The sequence below is a fragment of the Mastigoproctus giganteus genome, chromosome 12, assembly GCF_048544385.1.
Source record: "Mastigoproctus giganteus isolate SK-2022 chromosome 12, ASM4854438v1, whole genome shotgun sequence".
In the NCBI taxonomy this organism is placed as follows: Eukaryota; Metazoa; Arthropoda; class Arachnida; order Uropygi; family Thelyphonidae; genus Mastigoproctus; species Mastigoproctus giganteus.
The window spans coordinates 103050099-103068779 of record NC_143586.1 but is presented as its reverse complement, the minus strand read 5'-3'; the positions used below and the strand labels follow the sequence as shown (position 1 = coordinate 103068779).

At 35.4% G+C, this 18681-nt stretch overlaps 1 protein-coding gene across 1 annotated transcript in view; it reads left to right on the top strand.

Annotated features, from left to right (window-relative positions):
* arr (low-density lipoprotein receptor-related protein 6) overlaps positions 1 to 18681 on the top strand; it is a 324124-nt gene that overhangs the window by 160809 nt on the left and 144634 nt on the right. The window contains exon 9 of the mRNA XM_090386404.1: positions 18205 to 18345. Within this exon, the coding sequence (XP_090242530.1) occupies positions 18205 to 18345 (141 nt within the window). The remainder of the gene's footprint in view (positions 1 to 18204; positions 18346 to 18681) is intronic.

Genomic DNA, 18681 nt, shown 5'->3' with positions numbered 1-18681 from the left:
TTTACATAACTCATTTATTTTTTTAATACATAATTTGTATTAATATGTATAAATAACTGCAATTTTATTAAATATTTTTCTTTTAAACTAGTGTTTTTGTTAGTCCTTGGTCCCAATTAAACAAAATTTATATGTATTTATATGCAAAGTTGTACCCCAACTTACGTGAATTCGACTTAAGCAATTTTCGTCGGACCCGCCTATCGCGTAACTTCGGGGTATTACTGTACTCATACATGTGAATACAATATAATTTCAGTTATCCGAATAACAATTACATGAAATTTTCATTATTTAAAAATTTTATTATTTTTTTCCCCCTCCTAATTTCACCCAAAGAAATTAACACATTTAATATTTAAGAAACAATACTCTTGCATGAATATAATAAAATCATGATTGCAGTTATACAAAGCATTATGAATAAAAATGGGGGTACCTTTCATCCATGTCACTTTTATATAATAGCAGCCACTCTGATATGATGCATAAAAATTTCAGTAAACTAAAGAATGAGTCAAATTATTCACCATGTCATATTATTATTTTTTATTATCATACAAGATAAATTTAGCGATAACGTTAATTTTTACTGAAGAAAGACCTTTCATGCTTAGAAGAGGCTGTGTGAGTGTGGCTGAGTCATATGAAATTATTGATTTTGAAATTACAGATGACAGTTTATTATAAAACCTTTCAAGCATAAAGGCAAGTAAGGCTCCTGGAGTTGATGGCATACACCCAATAATTTTGAGGGAGGCCACCAGGGAGTGTATTGAACCACTAAAGTTAATTATGAGGCCATCTTTGGATTTGAGAGATTCCTTTGGATTGGAAGTGCCAACATATAACCAATACATAAAGGCAGTTCTAAGAGTGAAGTTGGTAAGTTCTAAGAGTGAAGTGAAGTGAAGTACAGACTGGGTAGTCTGACTTCAGTGGTAGGGAAAGTCTTAGAAGCAATGATTAAGAGTGCAATCCAAGGACATTCTGAATAACATACAACATAGTTTTGTTAAGGGAAAATCGTGTTTAACCAACTTAGCAAGCTATTTTGACACAGTTATTCATGAACTGGATGTAGGGAACAATTTTGACATAGGTTATTTGGATTTTAGCAAGGCATTTGACTCAGTCCCTTTATGAGAAGTAATTGTATAAGCCTGGAACATTAGCATTAGCATTAGTAGAGGCATTTGATGCAAGAAAGCAAGCTTATGCAGCATCAGCCAAAAAAAAAAAAAAAAAACCCACTTCCACTTCACCCCTCTGTTCGTTCAAAATACCTGTCCAGCTGAGCCTTAAACTTATTTAGGCTATCAACCTCCACTACAAGGGATGGAAGTCTGTTCCACCAACCAACCACCCGCTGGCTAAAGGCAAATTTCCGCACGTCTATCCTACATCTGTCTTTCCTCAATTTGAATTTATGCCCTCTCAGGTGATTTTTCTGAGCTAGAGGAAGAATCCCATCAGCATTGAGCATGCTTAAACCATTCAAGGCTTTATACACCTCTATCAGATCACCTCGCTGGTGCCTAGTCTCCAGACACTGTAATTTGCAAAACTTAAGCCTTTCTTCGTAAGAGCACCCCTTTGTTCCATTCACTAATCTTGTTGCCCTTCTCTGTACTCGTTCCAGCAGCTCTACATCTTTCTTGAAATGAGGCCTCCAGACCTGTATACAGTACTCTAGGTGTAACCTGACCATTGCCTTATACAATGGAATAATCACATTGTATATCATTGACAATACTCCATGAGCTACTCTTGCAGCCCGTCTGCACTGCTCAGAGAACTTCATATCTGCCTGCACAACCACCCCCAAGTCCCTTTCATTCTCTACCACTGTCAGTGTAGTACCACAGAGTTGATACGTTGCTCTGGGGTTGCTGTTTCCCACGTGTAGTACTTTACGTTTGTCAATGTTAAACTTCATTTGCCACCTCTCAGCCCATCTGCTCAACCTTTCCAGATCCTGTTGCAGCAGCATAGTGTCAGTAGTGTCCTTGACAACCCTGCCAACCTGTGTATCGTCTGCAAACTTGGACATTAAGCTTGATATACCATCATCAATATCATTTATAAATACAGAAAACAATAATGGACCCAACACTGAGCCCTGAGGGACTCCACTAATAACATTAGTCCACGATGAGCAGTGTCCATTGATTACCACTCTCTGTCTTCTCCCCCTCAACCACCCCTTTATCCATAGCAGCAATTTGCCTCCAATGTCACACTGCTCCAATTTGTGTAGCAGTCTTCCATGTGCAACAGTATCAAAAGCCTTTCTAAGATCCAAGTATATAATATCAAAGTTATTCCCTGCATCCAGTTCTTTTGTGACTGCATCATAGTATCCAATCAAGTTGGTCAGGCAAGACTTCCCCTTAACAAAACCATGCTGTGTCTGAGCTATAACTGAAGTCTTGTCTAAATGATCCTGCAGTGCTTCTTTAACCAGTGCCTCCATTAATTTTCCTGGAACAGAAGTTAAGCTCACAGGTCTATAATTACTTGTGTCAGCCTTTGATCCTCCTTTGTGAATTGGGGTCACATTTGCACATTTCCAGTCTATGGGTACCTCCCCTGAGTCCAAGGAAGCTCTCATAATTATGGCTAAGGGTTTGCTTACTTCCTTTGCTGCCTCCTTTAATATAACTGGATAGATCCCATCCACCCCGGGTGCCTTTCTTGTGTTTATCTTCAACAGTTTCTCCTCCACTTTACTCCCAGTTATTTCAAGATTCTGTAGCTTATTGCTAGAGTTGAATACACCTCTGGCATTCCCCTTGCTGAATAACTCCTCATGTGTGAATGTCGATGCAAAATATTCATTTAGTTTGTTAGCTACCTGAGCAGGATCATCAACAGTTGACCCATCAATATCAAGTGGACCAATCTGATTCATCCCCTTCCTTCTAGAGTTTACATAAGTAAAGAACTCTTTGCTGTTTTTCTTTGCATCCCTTGCCAGGATTTCTCGTAATCTGCCTTCGTCTGCCTAACCTCCTTTGTAACTTGGTTGCATATCAACTTGTATCTATCATAGGCTTCTGTGTCATGTGTTAATTTGTATGTATCCCATGCATTTTTCTTCTCTGCCATATGCCTCATTAGTTCATCTGACATCCATTTTGGCCTAAACCTTGAACAATATTTCTTAGTTGGTATGTAAAGCCTAGTAGCTTCCAAGATAAGTTCTTTGAATGCTTCCCATTTTGAATTTGCTGTTGGTAACATCATCAGTTGGTCCCACTGTATAGAATTTAAATACTGTCTCAGTCCATCGTAGTCGCCTTTACGGAAGCAATAACCCTTCCCTTTACCCCTAATGGTAGTTACCTCTTTGAGTAAATCCCACTTCAGCACACTGTGATCACTGCCACCTAGTGGTTCATTTATCTGCAGATTCTTAATGCATGAAGAATCACTGCTGATAATCAAATCAAGAGTATTACTCCCTCTAGTTGCCTCCCGAACATGCTGATGTAGAAAACAATCATCCAATAAATCCACAAAAGCCCTGCTAGTGCGTGAGTAACCAGCCCCCAAATTCCAGTCAATATCTGGGAAATTAAAATCTCCCATTATAAGACTCTCTGATTTACTGGCCCACTCTATTTCCCTGTACAGTTCCTTATTATACTCATCAGAGTCATTAGGCCTATAGCACACTCCTACTCTCAATTTTGATCTCCCAATGCTTATGTCACACCAAACTGACTCAACACTGCACTGTCCAGCAATGTTGACTGGCTTCACTTCCTTGGTTTTTATGTGTTTCTTAACTAATAGCATAACCCCTCCCCCTTCCTATCCTGTCTATCCTTTCTGTAGACGTTGTACTACCCAAATTGCAGTTCTGCATCCCTTATATCTGTGTGACACCACGTCTCTGATATCCCAACAATATCTGCCTTTGATGTTTTGAGCAATACCTCAAATTCATCAAATTTATTTACTAAACTCCTAGCATTGGTGTACACACAAGTATTCCTGCACCTGTTTCTATTCTTAGCTACCCTAACACAACCCATGTGTTTACTTGTACCGCAATGGCTCCCAGCAGTCTCTGAAATACCATGCATCTTGTTTTTCAGGCTTCTGCTCATTCTAATAGAAGCAGTGCAAGAATCTCTTTCACCTCTGCCAGTGGCTACTGTCAATCTATTGGTCTTTGTCTCCCCCCAAGCTAGCAGTTTTCCGACCCACCTAACACTGCATGAGAAGTTATTGTATAAGCCTGGAACATTAGCATTTGACTCAGTCCCTTTATGAGAAGTTATTGTATAAACCTGGAACATGTTGGGATTACTTGAAAAATTTTAAGATGGATTGCTCAATGGCTGCAGGGCAGAAGACATAGGTTAATGGATATTCTTCACATTGGTGTAAAGTCAGAATTGGGGTCCCAAAGGATTGGTTCTTGGACCACTGTTGTTTCTGATTTTCATAAACAACATTGGTGATGGGATAGAAGGCTTGATGTCAAAATTTGCAGACGATGTAAAGATTGATAGAGTAGTTAATGCAGAGGTGTAGCTAGGGTTGTCGATGCCCTAGGGCAACATGTCTTCCTGGTGCCCTTGAGTGTGATAATGTAACGTGAATGTGATAGATAATTATAATCCATATATATGTTCATTTCAGAGTGAAGTGATTTCGTGGATTTTATTTCATGGTTTTCTGCAAAATATTTTTGGAAGAATTGAATATCCAAAGATGCTTCGTGAAAGTTCATTGTAGGATCTTGAAGCCTTTTCTGAACACAGTCAGTCTTTTTGAGAATACTGTACCAAAAAGGAAGGAGAACTAAAAAATTGAAATTAATGATACCTTGTACAAGATTTACTGCCTTCAAATCTAGTTTCTTTTGTTGCATTGAGATCTTCAGACAGATGCTCCAATAGATCTACTACATCATCAATGGCATCATGAATTGGTTTAACAGCCTCCATCTTTGCACTCCATCTTGTATCTGACACATGCTTTACCATAATCGGAGCAGTTTTTTCAATATTTTCCAACGAGGAGTTGATCGAGAAAACAATGAAAAAATATTTTCAATTATACCAAAAAAAAAAAGTCATAACATGAGGATCTACACTTGCAGCATGTAACCGTGACAGCTTCAAATTGTGATTATCGGAGTTAACAAACAATGCATGTGGAGTTTTTGTAAGAATTCTCTGCTGAACACCTGTTATTTTCCCTGACAGTACAGCAGTGTTATCATAACACTGGGCCCTACAATCTTGCAAAGGAATGTTATCAGATCCCAATTTATTTATAATTACTTCTTCAATGGTAACTGCGTCTTTGCCATGAATATGGGTGAAGTCGATAAATGACTTTTAAAATAACCTTCTAGTTCAAGAAATTTACATCGACATACCTTATAACCTCAGACATCTGTTCACGATGCCCTAAATCAGGATTTGAATCAAAAACATTCCATAGTATTTATGTCTTTTGATTTCGCACAGCAATCATCCAAAATTAATCCATTAACAGAAAAAGTGATTCACCCCCTCCCCTCCACCAAGTCACGCGTAGACAGTGGTGTCCACATATTGCTGGTTGTGCTAATCCCCCTGCTTGCTTAAAAGAATTTTTATTTAAGCTCGCTGGTTGTCGTGCCGCACATTTATTTCAACATGGACAGAGAAGCTTTGATTTCAGAGGTTTATATTTGACGACCAATATGGAATAAAACAGAAAAACTACATTCGGACAGGAATGTTAAAAATTATAACAGAAACTCACAATTACAATTCAAAATAATAATAATAAAAAAAAACAAAAAAACATTACAATATATAATTCTATAACAATTTATTGATTTGTGTACACGGTGCATTACATAAATACATATATTAGATAGTATGAATCAGAGCTGTAATACTCAATACATTCTACGTTGATATTAATATTTGTAAAATAATAAGAGGAGTTTACCTCAATGTAGTACGTTGAACACTTCTGTATGATACTCTCCAGAAATTAAAATGAAAAAATCAAAAACTTAAATTAGAGTAAAAAATAAATAATTAAAAACCAATTTAACACAATTCAAATCAATTTAACACAATTAAAAATCGATTTAACTCAATTAAAAATTAAAAAAAATCTAACAAAATATTCAAAACGATTTTCCTTCTTGAAGCTGACAACGCTTTTCGACCGTATGTCGTGATCACAGGAATGAAAATTACCGAATAGGGTTGAACCTGAAACTTAAATAGTGATTATTTGTCTTTGCGCTTGCGCGTAAAGGTCCATGCATCGGAGATCAAATATGGCCGCCGAACATTAACAGAATTCTCTGTAATTTAATTTCTATGGTTTCTGCAATTAATAGTCGCGTATATTTATGTTGAACATTAAGTATTTTGGCCACGTTAAATAAAAAAGTATGTTTTTCGTTAATGGCATGAAAGGCTAATTCTGATGCTGCTGAATGAGAAGCACGAACTGAGGCTTCATGTTGATTTACACGAATATTCAGAGAAAATCGCCTTGAACCTTAGCAAGACGAGTCGCAATCACCGCAAGAAATGTTGTATACCAGATCATTAATTTGTGTTGTGAACGCGGAAAGAAAGACCCGAGCGATTGTTCAGTATAGTGTGTAATTTCCGTATTGGCCTGGCCACAGTTTTAAATTCGGTATCTTTAAAGATCTATTAAGCTGTTTTGTGCCACTGTTCAACCTATGGGACAGAAATAAAGTATTTTTTGATATTACTATTGTTGGTTGGTGTAATATTTTGTATCCTATCCTTAGCCTGTACCCTAATTCAGTTTATTGTGGCAAGGGGATAACCCATTTAGTTAATATTTGTATTTCTGAGCCCAAAGCAGATTCCATCGTTGAATATTTATAGGCATTTAGAAATTGATTAAAGATAATCGATCTTTTGTAGTTGAACGGGTGATAGCTATTATAATGTAGAAGTATACCAGTGTTTGTAGTTTTTTGATAGATGCTAAATTGGATTTTATTCAAGTCCCGGGTAAGCGTGAAATTTAGAAAGTTTAATGACTTTGTATCCGTATCCTCCCTTTCCAATGTAAATTTGAGTCTAGAATGAATATTATTAAACGAATATAAAATGTCTTGGATAGTACTACTATCAGTAATAACTAGAACATCGTCTAAATACCTAGTATGTGATATTTCAACTCCATATCCATAGGATGTGATACGGGGTTGAAAAGGTGTCAAATGTATATGCTCAACCGTTGAGAGATAGATCTCTGACATTAAGCCACTCAGGCTCAAACCCATTGGCAATCCAAAAATTTGTTTGTACACCTTGTCTCGAAAGGTGATATAGTTGGCCTCAACTAACAGTTTAATTAAGTGAAAAATTTCTTTAATAGGTAGCTTTGTATAATTAATCGGTATTGAGTTTTTATTTAACATATCCCAAATAATATCCCAAATAGATTCTTTAAAGATACCGAATTTAAAATTGTGGCCAGGCCAATACGGAAATTACACACTACTGAACAATTGCTCGGTTCTTTCCACGTTTGCAACACAAATTAATGATCTGGTATACAAAATATTTCTTGCGGTGATTGCGACTCGTCTTACCAAGGTTCAACGCGATTTTCTCTGAATATTCGTGTAAATCAACACGAAGCCTCAGTTTGTGCTTTCTCATTCAGCAGTGTCAGAATTAGCCTTTCATGCCATTAACCCGAGCCTGGTCCGCCCTGTTTTTGTCTAATTTTTAACCCTAACTCGAAAGTTGCTCCCCCCGAAGAAAACTAATAATTTTCATAATTTCTACTCAATTTTCCAAATTGAAACTCTCAATATACATAAACAGAAGTATATTCTTTGATTTCCTACCTTTAGCGCTCAGCAAAAACTATTAATTCACTGTAAAACAGCAAAAATGTACGATCACATTTCAATTTATTAAATTTTGATGTCGGCAAAACAAGATCCAAGCTTTGAAAATAAAACGCGTTACTTCATTAGTTCAAAAATTTGCGCATCAGCTCGGCACCTCTGGCTAAAACGAATCAACGCACGCAGAGAGATAATTGACTGGTCAAGCTTACGTCATTAACGTTACCAAGGTGATCCAAGGAGAAAATGAAACTGTAAACAACTTTCGTGGAAAACAAACAGTTGAGCATCATTACTTACGAACACTAATTTGCATGGCTCACTCACAACAGTAGCTTTATTGCTTTTCGTAATTGTTGTACGAAAGAATTGCAACGAATTGGTTTTGAAAAACTAAAATATTGCATTTCCTTTCTTCAATATGTATTATCTACTAAAAAAAAATCAAGGAAATTCATCTACTGCAAGCTATACTGGAAACGGAAAGAAAAAAAAATGTCGTAAAACTGATCACTACAATGCGCATTTCATAAAAAAAAAAAGTTCGCTTTATTGTAATTGTTTCTAAAGGACTAAATCGGAACAGCAGTTTCATGGATGTATATTTGATCTTCTTACGAAATTTCAAGAAAATATTTCTATTCATAGCTGTGTTATAAACTTCGAAAACTGATATCGAAGGAACTTCACATGCATCTCACCTGGTGTACAAACGAAAAAAAAAAAAAAAAAAAAATGCGCAGCTAGTAACAGATTGTGAGAACAATCCATTACTCGTAGTGAGGGATTGGGAAATTGTAAGTAATTGTTATTGAATACTTCAATATTTCCTTGATATGCATTTGATATCATCAAAAAATTTCCAGAGAAAAATTGAATTTTCATTATCACACAACGCCCGAGAAATTCACCATAAAATGTCATATGTTTCAATGTTTGAATTCCATTCTGAGCTGCAAATGTAATTTCACTTCTCTTGCGCTGACAGAGTAGCCGTTCACCGAATGAAGAAAAACAGGGTTCATTTTCATGAAATTTCCAATTCCCTTCTTTCACTTGAGGGAAAAAAAACTCCTTAGGGGAGGGAGTCCACCCTTTCTAGTCCGACCCTGGAGAGAGAGAGAGAGAGAGAGAGAGAGAGAGAGAGAGAGAGAGAGAGAGAGAGAGAGAGAGAGAGAGAGAGAAATAAATAAAAAATACCCTTTTGGTGGGCAGAAGGCCAAGAGATTGTCAAAGGTCCAGAGCGCTAACTTTCATTTATTTTATTTATTTATTTTATTTTATTATATTATTATTATTTTTTTTTTCTTGTGTTGTTCTAGCAATCCATCCTGGATTGGGGCTTCCCTGGGCCGGGATAGTGCTTCTTCTCTTTTCTCCTTCCCTCTCTTCATCTTATACAAGTTTTTCTTTCCTCCCTGGGAAACTTTTTTTTTTTTTTTGGCTGATGCTGCATAAGCTCATACACTTGCTTTCTTGCATCACATGCCACTACTACTAGGGAGGAGGGCATGCAGTTAGTAGGGGAGATCTTGCCCTCCTGCTAGGGACGAGTACCTGGAGGCAGTCGTCCAGGTGATCGCTGCTTCCAGGTAGCCAGAATGCCCAAATACAACATCACAATACAGAACACACACATAAGCTCCCAAACAGTTTTTCTTTCCTGTCACTTTCTCCCATGCGGGATGAAAAATTTTTTTTTCTCTCTCTTGCCGTCCTTTACATCTGTCTTCATCCAACATGGGATATTCCTATGCGGGATGATTTTTTTTTTTTTTTCATGACACACACTGGCCTTACCCTGACAATGCGTAAAAACTGAACAGAGCAACGAGGCCGAGATGAACTTTTGTTGTAGGAGCCGCCCATACAAAAACAAAAAATAAATAAAGAAAATAAATAATAATAAAAAAACAGCATTGCAGCTCTAAGTCAGTTTCATCCTAGGATGCGGAAACTGCAATTGTTTTAGAGAACAATATTTTACATTTTTACTTTCTAACATTATTTTGCATTATAGCTCTGTTACAATATTTTGCTTCGTTTCTTTACATTATTGCTGTAGCAAACGATATCGGTGTGCATGACGTTTCATCACAGATGCTGGAGTTCTAATTAGTCAGTTCATCCTAGGATGCGGAATTACTAATTAGTCCGATTTTGGTCTGGTGCTCATTTGATAAAAAATCCAGAATAATTCCTCTGGAAATATTAGCTAGTGAACTGCATTATAAATTTCAAACATCGCTGTATTGCTTATCCTTTGAGTGACCGCATGTTTTCACCTTGTACAATTGTTTTATTGTGGACACTTTCTTCCAGTCAGTAAAATCATTATTATACCTATAAAGTAATTCATTATGTTGGGGGAAACCGTTTTTGCTCCTAATTGATGTAGCACTTTCGAATTTCGCAAAGTGGATTATTTGAACACAACATACATTAGAAGGTCGGTAAAAGAGTTGATAGTTGATGGGCAGCATTCCGACAAACAAATTTTCTGCCCGAGAGAGAGAGAGAGAGAGAGAGAGAGAGAGAGAGAGACTCATCTGCCAAAAACCACAGTAAAACAAAGTGATGGGGATGGGGAGTAAGTCTATTTGTCAGCGGAGTTTATCTGTTTATTGTAGTTCAGAACAGCATTATGACCGTGGATAGTGAATTTATTCGGCGTCTGTACTAAAACAGAATTTCTCCCTTTGCGATGACATCAAAGCGTAACAAGCAAATATCTTCCAACGATACTTTTTGAGTTACAAATATTGCAGTTATGTGAACAATACACATTTCAAGAAAGAAAGAAATTCATAGCGGATGATTTTTTTTTCTTTCTTTTGATGCACCAGTTTCGAAGTTTAGAAGATGAAACCCAGGAAACTGCTGTTCTGATATTGTTTACTAAAAACAATTACAATAAAGCAAACTTTTTTTTTTTTTTTTTTTTTTATCAAATGCGCATTGCAGTGTTATCAGTTTTACACCAGTTTTTCCCGTTTCCAACAGATGAATTTCCTTGATCTTCTGTTCGTAGGAGCAATACACGTTGAAGAAAGGAAATACGATCTGTTCACCTTCCATAAACTGTTATTGGTACTGTATGGCTTTATTGCCTCTTATGTCAAAAACAGTAGCTTCTGTTCGTCTTTTGTTTATTTACACTTCTCCCTTACCGTCTCGATGTAGCTGTACTGGTGACGTGATATATACCTCCCTCCCACGCTTCGCTCGTATTCACGCGGAGTTGTTTATCAGAACTGCTCCTCTCCGTGAAAAGAAATTCACGCGCTTTACACCAAGAAACGAATCAAGTGTCGGGTTTCATAAGCTCTAGGCTGGTTAGGGCGGGGGTAAAAAAATTAATTGAAAAGGCCTAAAAAATTGCATACTTGATGTCACATTTTTGTCATTTGCGTGAAATTCAATAGAAGGTTTTGAAAATTTAAGTGGGAAAATTCAAGAAAACAGTTCTGGCTCCAACTATAGCGAGTTTCAGCTCTGTAATTAGAGTAAAAATTATAGAATTAACATACTGAACCCAGTTGGGGCTGGTACGTACCCCAGCGGACGGGGATACGGTTAACAAAAAACATACTTTTTATTCAACGAGGTCAAAATACTTAATGTTCAACGTAATTATACGCAACTGTTAATTGCAGAAACCGTAGAAATTAAATTACACGAGAATTCTGTTAATGTTCGGTAGCTATATTTGATCTCCGATGCGCAGACCTTTACATACATGGGCGAAGACAAATAATCACTGTTTAAGTTTTAGGTTCAATCCTATTCGGTAATTTTCATTCCTGTGATCACGACATACGGTCGAAAAGTGTTGTCAGCTTCAGGAAGGAAAATCGTTTTGAATATTTTTGTTAGATTCTTTTTAATTTTTAATTGTGTTAAATTGATTTGAATTGTGTTACATTGGTTTTTAATTATTTATTTTTTACTCTAATGTAAGTTTTCAATTTTTTCGTTTTAATTTCTGGAGAGTATCATACGGAAGTGTTCTACGTACTATATTGAGGTAAACTCCTCTTATTATTTTACAAATAAATATATATATATATATATATATATAATCCAATTCTATTTTATATTAAATATATATATATATATATATAATCATCAAGAATAATACAATAGAGAAGTTATATGCTATAGGGGGAAGAAAATTAAGAATTAGATTAAATAAGATTAGATAAGACAGAGTTACAATAACGTGAATTATGGATCAGGGTCACTGCTATCGCAAAAGTACCCTACAGCCATAATGTATATATAAAATATTTTTATGAATAAAATTTGAATAACGTTATACCAAGTTTGCAATTGCATAATGTGTTAATAAGTTATAGCATACAGAACATGGATGACCTTACAGAAGTAAGTGGAACATTATGAAAGTAGAAAAGGCAAAGACAAAGGCAAAGAAAATCCGAATGACAAGAACTTACTGCTACGTGCTGGACTGACAGAAAAGACTGTGTCAGTGGGTTGCCAGTGTATATATGCATGTGTACGCTAGCGGCGCCTAGCGTTAGACAAATTTTGGTGTGTGTTTTTTGAAATAACGTGGACGGTGAAGCTATGCTAGGTTAAGTACATGATGCTCAAACTGCCCAGGATAGTTAAGAAATATAATAGCTGACAAAGTAGCGATAGAAGGCAGCTAAACTTTGTTTAAGGCGAAAAATAGGTTGGGTAATTAGAAAAATAGAGCCCTGATTTCGCGTGCGGTAAACTAATGGCTCACAGGGCATAAGATGTAGAGGCTAGTAAAGTGGAAAGATGATTATGGTAGAAATATGTAGTTGGGCTAGGGTAGTTCGGGGGTGCAAACCCGTTCCTATAGTTAGGACCCTGAACGAATGTCTGGGAGCTCGTGCATCATGTATTTAAGGTCAGTTGTGTACAAAGTGGCAAAATGTAATATAGTTAAGTTAGATTATAATATAATTAAATATAAATAAAGTTAAGTATGAACATAATTACAAGATAAATACGCTGTAATGGGCTAATTGGTGGGTACGAGTTTTCCAGACTGTAAGACACCACAGAGGCCCAGTGTATTGTATTTACACTATATATATACTTGATGTGTATGGGATTAATTATATGTCGATAATGCTATTTATATTAATATCTTTTAGATTCTTGTGCCTTAATATGTTAAGGGCTTTACTGATATGATGGCGCACATATGCTATAGGAAAAAGGTTGTTCTTGAGTTTCTTGTATAATATCCTGATGTTATCAATGGCTGTTTCATTATTGCTGCATATGGTTGCTATTCTGATGCATTGTGCTAGAATAACATTGGCATGTACTTTTTTGGAAATATTTGAATTCCATTGCGTAAGGTTGACTATGCTAAAGTTGAAAGCTTCACGTTTGTTGTACAGGTTGATGGAGGCTATGTTATTCTTTAACTTAATGTCTAGATCCAAGAAATGAGCTGCAGTATCAAAGTTGTTTGTTTTTTCCAGTACGAGTTCATTGGGGGTACAAGTGTCCATAATCTTTGATGAAATTCGGGCAGTTGATCACAATGAGGTCATTAAATCTATGGGGTCATTAGATCACTATGAGGTCATTAGATGACCTCATAGTGATCAACTGCCCGAATTTCATCAAGGATTATGGACACTTGTACCCCAACGAACTCGTACTGGAAAAAAGTTTAGCTGCCTTCTATCGCTACTTTGTCAGCTATTATATTTCTTAACTATCCTGGGCGGTTTGAGCATCATGTACTTTAACCTAGCGTAGCTTCACCATCCACGTTATTTCAAAAAACACACACCAAAATTTGTCTAACGCTAGGTGCCGCTAGCATACATATGCATATATACACTGGCAACCCAGACACAGTCTTTTCTGTCAGTCCGGCACGTAGCGGTAAGTTCTTGTCATTCGGATTTTCCTTGCCTTTGTCTTTGCCTTTTCTACTTTCATAGTGTTCCACTTACTTCTGTAAGGTCATCCATGTTCTGTAAGAAGAAAATGTTCCATGTTCTAAACAGAAGTAAGAGCCTTGCTGTCTTTTTCATGATTTTGGTGGACGACCTCTGATGAAGACAAAAATTATGAAAGACTCAGCAATGCTATCTCCACCTAGGTCGTCTCTTCAAAAATATTCTTTTGGTTTACTTTTCTATCGTTACAATTAATTTTCCGGTTCCTTTCTTCCCACCTTCGTTCACAACATATATCGCTACCATGGTACACTGTATTTTCATTAGCTCATTTCCATGCATAAACATCTACTTAATGTATTTTATACTAGTAATATTTCATATATATATATATGTGTGTGTGTGTGAGTTAGAATTAATAAGTCTGTCAAAAAGTGTGGAGCTGGATGCGTATAAATTACACAAAACCCAAAACTAATAGGAGAAGGATAGCAGAAATTGGAGATGTTGAAGGCGTGAGAAAGAATGTCAATATCCTAATGAAATAATGAATTAAGCAAAATTATTGGCTGAATTGAATAACCAATTAGAGAGAAGGGAGCTGTAAAGCAAAAACGATTAAGTTAATATACGGAGTAATAGCCAGCATCAAATATGGGTTTGCAATTTTGGTCCGAGAAAGGGTTAAAGGAATTATAAAATTAAAATCCGATGTTAGCTAACAGCAGATTATTTTTAGCTAATATTGGATTTTAATTTTATAATTTCTCTACCCATTTCTCGGACCAAAATTGCCCACCCATATTTGATGCTGGCTATTACTCCGTATATTAATTTAATCACTTCTCTCTAATTGGCTATTCATTTCAGCCTATAATTTTGCTTAATTCATTATTTCATTAGGATATTCACATTCCTAATGAAAAAGCAAAGGATACAAACTGCTTTCAAGACTGCTTTGAAAAAAAAAAAGTTAAAGTGGCAAAGCCTTTATAAGTATATATATATAGGACAAAATAGGAAAAAACAGGACATTTTTACTTTTAAAAATGAGGACATTTTAAAAACTATATTTATTACTAAAAATCATGATACATTATTTATTGTTACTGTCAATCATTTTCAGTAAGTTTGGATTACAAAGTAAGTAATTATAAATGTTGGCTTCGATAGAGGTTTCTGATCTCGTTTGAGTGTCACTGAATTCGAGAGAGACATTGTAACGAAGTCATAATTTGATTTGTGTAATTTTGAGATAATATAGTCCACTTAATGCATCCAGCACATTGATTTTATTTATTCTGTTGTATTGACCGAAGGGACAAAAGAACAGAATATTTAATGAAAATTAATTTTACAATGATATGATTTTTTTTATTTATAAAAAACTAGGAAGCAAGTGTAAATCTGCGGGGTGTCAGAGAGCGCCCTAAAAACTAGGACATGTCTTCAGAAACGAGGAAGTCTGGTAACCCTGTATATGGTGGAAATTAGTCTTTAAAAAGAAAGATTGTACCAAAAAAAAAAAAAAAAACTCCCGATAATATTGTTTTTTTTGTGCAATTCTGGTGGCTGACGCTGGAAGAGACGCCAGGATTGTTTGACATGGGACAATATACTTATGTATATAATTCTATTTTATGTTTAAAATGTATTATTTTTTGTCTTTTATTATTATGCTTTTTAATTTTCGATTTGTAGCTGTGCTACCTCTTCTCATCTTTCCAGTTTATTTTCTTTTCCATTCTTTAGGTATATATCAATACATAACACTTATTTATATATAGCTTCTGAACACTTCGCAACTTTAACGGGGTTTTTTTCTTTGATAAAATTATTCCCCTCCTCTTTCAATTATTTCAGTGCTCATTCCAACGAATATTTTATCGAAATGTCCTGTGATGGCATTAGTAAACAACCTGCTTCCTCTCCTTTCCCCTAATTATTTATCTTTTGATGTTTTCACCCGAAAATTATGGGACACCCGCTGAATTGCAGAAGGGTTTAATCAGCAATTTTACAGTACCAGTTTACCCGAGAGCTAAAGGGATTAACTTTCCGCAATACTGTGGTGCCCATAAAACCTACCCCCATCACATAGTAAGGATTTGCACTGGTCACTGCTTTCTATGTGTTCATACCCAGTGAGAAGCTTCAGCTGCATGTTGCTGCTGGTTCCAAGTAAGCGGTCACCTGCGTTCTACGTGAGAGTATCCTAAGGCATTGGTAGCAACTGTTCTACAGGCCCTAGTTATTCCGAGAAGAGCAGGCCTCTGTGCAGAGAGAAGGATCTGACAAACATGAGAGTTTTCAACCCTCTCAAAATAAATTATACATTTGGTGGGATTGAATTAAAAACTGTAGAGGAAGAAAGGGATCTGGGAGCTATAATACAGGTAGATATGAAGTTTTCTGAGCAGTGTAATCAGGGAACCAAGAAAGTCTATGGTGCCCTATCAGTGATTTATTGAACATTATCCTTTAGAGATAGGGAGGTCATAGTCCCACTGTATAAGGCAATTGTAAAACCACATTTGGAATACTATGTATGGAGATCTCATCTGAAAAGAGTTAGAGCTTTTTGAAAGGATCCAAAGATGGACTCTGATTATGCAGGCTATAGAGCTTGACAACCAGGCACCTCAGAAGTAACCTAATTTAGGTTTATAAGGCTCTGAGAGGGGTTAATAAAATGAATGAAGTTGGAATTTTCACTGTTGTAAAGAATTCCAGAACTAGGGGAATGAATTCAAATTACAAGGGAAGAGGTTTAAATTAGATAGGAAGTTTTGTTTTAGCTAGCGATTCATTGATTGCTGGAACAGGTTGCCTCTGCAAGTAGTTGAGGCTGACAGTTTGAATAAATTCAAAAGTCAGCTGGATATTTACTTGTGTGGGGAGGGAAGCAAATAATCCCCCCCCCCTGCCAGCCAGTGCAGCAAAAGCCTGTGGCTTCCTTGTACTATATGGCTATTACTAGTACAGAATGTTGAATTTTTAAATTGTTTTTCTGTGTAAGTATAATAATTTAATAAGCAGTTTGAAAATGAAATGGAATTATATGCATATATTTATTTGTTTAATATTAACCACAAGGATAAACTGAGTGAGATTTGGTGTAAGCCACATTTAATTATTGGATGATTGAATTGCATGGTACTACATTGGATTAGCCTAATGGATTATTTATAGACTATAAAATTGTGTATATTATCTGTTGTATAAAATATATCTAAAATAATAGTATTTTGTGCTTAGAAGATGTCAGTCTTTGAATCAGAAAAACAATTATTTTAAAGCTGTTATAAGTAGGTAGTACATAATTTGAAAATCATAAATGCAAATTACTGTAATTTTTAAATTTTTTCTGCTTCCATTTTATACTTTGGAATGCATTTAAAATTGATTATCTGAAAAAAATTGTTGTTTGAAATACTTTTGTTCCTAGTAGTTTTGGTTAATTGGGATTCTACTGTAACATAATATTTTATCTCATAACAGTCTTCTTAATCCACCTTTAGTTACCTTATGGCTACTTTAATGGCAAGGTCTGGTAACAGGTTTCAGTGTTGTCAAAATAATAATTTGATTTGGCATTTTGTTTCAAGGTGCTTGGGGTTTTACTAGATTCAGCCTATTGTTGTAAAACCAGTTACTCCTGTAGCACTTTTTAAAAGCATTTGGCATTTTTACAGAAATATTAATCATTCTTTCATACGAGAATAACAGGAATATGTCATTCATATTAACCTTCAGAACCGAATGGGTCCAGTGAATACAAGTAATAACTCCGAAGTCATGGAAAATGAAGAATATTCATCTTACCCCAATAAATTTCCCCAATTGACTTTGTTCTTTGAGGTGTAATTAATCTAAACTGGTATTTCTCAAACCTTTTTTATAAGATGATCCGCCTAAACAGTTTAAAAAAAAAAAATCATTTCATCAGCTTAGCTTAGCTTAATTTTTCTTATCCAAAGTATAAATATAATTAACAAAAAAGTAACTTATCCTTTACTACATAAGGCCTATGCATTTAATAACATAAGTCCTATGTCATTAAAAAAAAAAAAAAAAAAAAAGTGTTGAATTGATTTGATATTTTATGATAAATTTTGCAACTCACCCAGATTTTGTACAGCCCACCAGTGGATTGCAACCTGCTGGTTGAGAAACTAAGCTGAACTGTAATTTCGTGTAAGTGGTTAGCAGTGTAATACCAACTGGACCCACTGTGAGATTAGCATTGGAAATTCTAGGCAGTTAATAAACATTTTCCTACTAAAATGATTTTACTCTGTTTTTATTAATAAAGAAGTTAATATTACAGTTCAACATAGGTATTTGACTGCAAATCACAGCTTACATTTCACACTTGAATAAATTTTATATGGAATATTTGTCTATTTCCAGGAGACTATATATATTGGACAGACTGGCAAAGGAGATCTATTGAGAGAGTTCACAAAGTCACTGGTGGAGATAGAGAAGTTATTATTGATCAGCTTCCCGATTTGATGGGACTGAAAGCAGTTAGAGTTAATGAAACTCATGGTAAGTCAGTATTAGCTAAAATGATGAGATGATTAGTGTTAATATTCATTAACACTAATAATTCCATCATTTTAGCTTATTATTTTAGCCATTTTTATTTTTAGTATGTTTAAGATATCAGTGTTATGTTATGAATAAAGTTATTACTTTGTTATTGTACATGTAAGGTCAGATATTATATGTGGATTGATGTACATGAATGTCCCTAAGTTATTAATATCTAGGTAAACATTTTCACTTATATGTAATTTGCATCCCTAGAATGTTTTTTTTGAATTAACCCAGTACATGGGAACTTCATGTGATTTTCAAGGGATGAATCACAAGTAGGTGTTG